Source organism: Austrofundulus limnaeus, unplaced genomic scaffold (genome assembly GCF_001266775.1).
Source record: "Austrofundulus limnaeus strain Quisiro unplaced genomic scaffold, Austrofundulus_limnaeus-1.0 Scaffold134, whole genome shotgun sequence".
NCBI lineage: Eukaryota > Metazoa > Chordata > Actinopteri > Cyprinodontiformes > Rivulidae > Austrofundulus > Austrofundulus limnaeus.
The window spans coordinates 1,236,408-1,237,959 of record NW_013952536.1 but is presented as its reverse complement, the minus strand read 5'-3'; the positions used below and the strand labels follow the sequence as shown (position 1 = coordinate 1,237,959).

General features: G+C 39.1%; 1 protein-coding gene across 1 annotated transcript in view; it reads left to right on the top strand.

Moving 5' to 3' along the window:
* The first annotated feature begins 273 nt into the window (after positions 1-273).
* The window catches only part of LOC106522655 (protein NLRC3-like), an 18,954-nt gene continuing 17,675 nt past the window's right edge, over positions 274-1,552 (top strand). Inside the window, exon 1 of the mRNA XM_014015737.1 lies at positions 274-348. Coding sequence (XP_013871191.1) covers positions 346-348 — 3 coding nt within the window. The 5' untranslated portion in view covers positions 274-345. The remainder of the gene's footprint in view (positions 349-1,552) is intronic.

Genomic DNA, 1,552 nt, shown 5'->3' with positions numbered 1-1,552 from the left:
CACACACACACACACACACACACACACACACACACACACACACACACACACAGTGTCAGTGTCACAGTGGTCAATCTTATGAAGCGTGCATGATGCCTGTGTTTGATCTTTAGTTCAAACACAGTGTAGGAACTTCCACTCAGGTGGCAGGTGTTGCTATATGGAGGACAAAGAGTTTTTGGATCAAGACTCCACAWGGACCTTTAGCTRGTMTTTGTCTCTGTGTGGATAGACAGATTGGGAGCTAATTKTTCATGATTRCTCCACAGAGTGGACCAGCAGAGCTCAGAGGTTCCCAGTCCTCAGTCTGCCCAGCCACATCAGACCCAGCTGGACTCTATATTTATGGTGTGTACATGTCCAAGAAGTCCTTTATCTGTTGTGTCTACAGCAGGGATGAAAGTGGTTTTAAGTTCTTGCCATTTAGATTTGTAAGTTAAATTTTTTTTATCTTGTATAAAAATTATATTCATATTTAATTTACATTTATCAAAAAGAAAAAATAAGTAGGTCCTCTGGATGGGTTCTTCTCTYGTGAAACGTTTCATCTCTCCTACAAGAGACTTCTTCAGTCTAATGAGTTTCAGYTGAACCCTTATAAGCAGTGCCTCCACATGGACAAAGAGGTTAGTCACATGCAAAAGAGGACCATCGCCTAACAATAGACTTGATTAGCTCTATTTAGTCACATGCAAAAGAGGGCCATCGCCTAACAATAGGCTTGATTAGCTCTATTTAGTCACATGCAAAAGAGGGCCATCACCTAACAATAGACTTGATTAGCATGTGCCACATCACCTGACCCGTGTTGCGTTATGTGCATGTAGTGAGTGTAGGCGGGGCTGGAAGTCCCCTTGTTTTTGTCCCTTTTGTCCCTCTTTCCCTCTTTTTTCCCTTTTCCCTCTTCCCTCTTTTTAAAATAATGACATTCAATTAGGGTTGGGTATTGYAAGGGTTTATTTCYATACCGGTGCTAAATAGATACTTTCAAAACGGTACCGGTTCCTAAACGGTWTTTAAATCYGTACTTTAAAAATAAATAAATAAAACACACACACASAGAGAGGTTCATGAAGCAATAACCATTTCTGAGGCAAAGTCAAACTTGAAATTGACCAACTTATTAARTTAAAACCATTAGTAGGCCTAATTTGTCTTTGCACCAAATATTCTTAAAGCATTTGTTGCAGGTGGAAGTTTTTGCATCTTATTTTATAAAATGACACCACACTTTGGACCGTTTTGCTTTCAACATCTCGACTATAATATATAATATAAAACTGATAACTGCAGCGGCACCTGTTCAGCCCCTCTCCATGAAATCAGTTCTACTCGATTCACTTTGGGTCGGGTCGGGTCGGTTCTGCTCAGCGTCTGTGTGTCTCCACACAGTGGGTGTGATAATGTGCAGACCGTCCGCAGCGGCTTCAGCTTTTGTGTTAAAAATAATCATAAAGTAAAATTTAAAAAGCTGTTGTGGTCTTACCATTCGGACTTCACTTATATTTATTTATTTATTTATTTATTTATTTATTTATTTATTTATTTATTT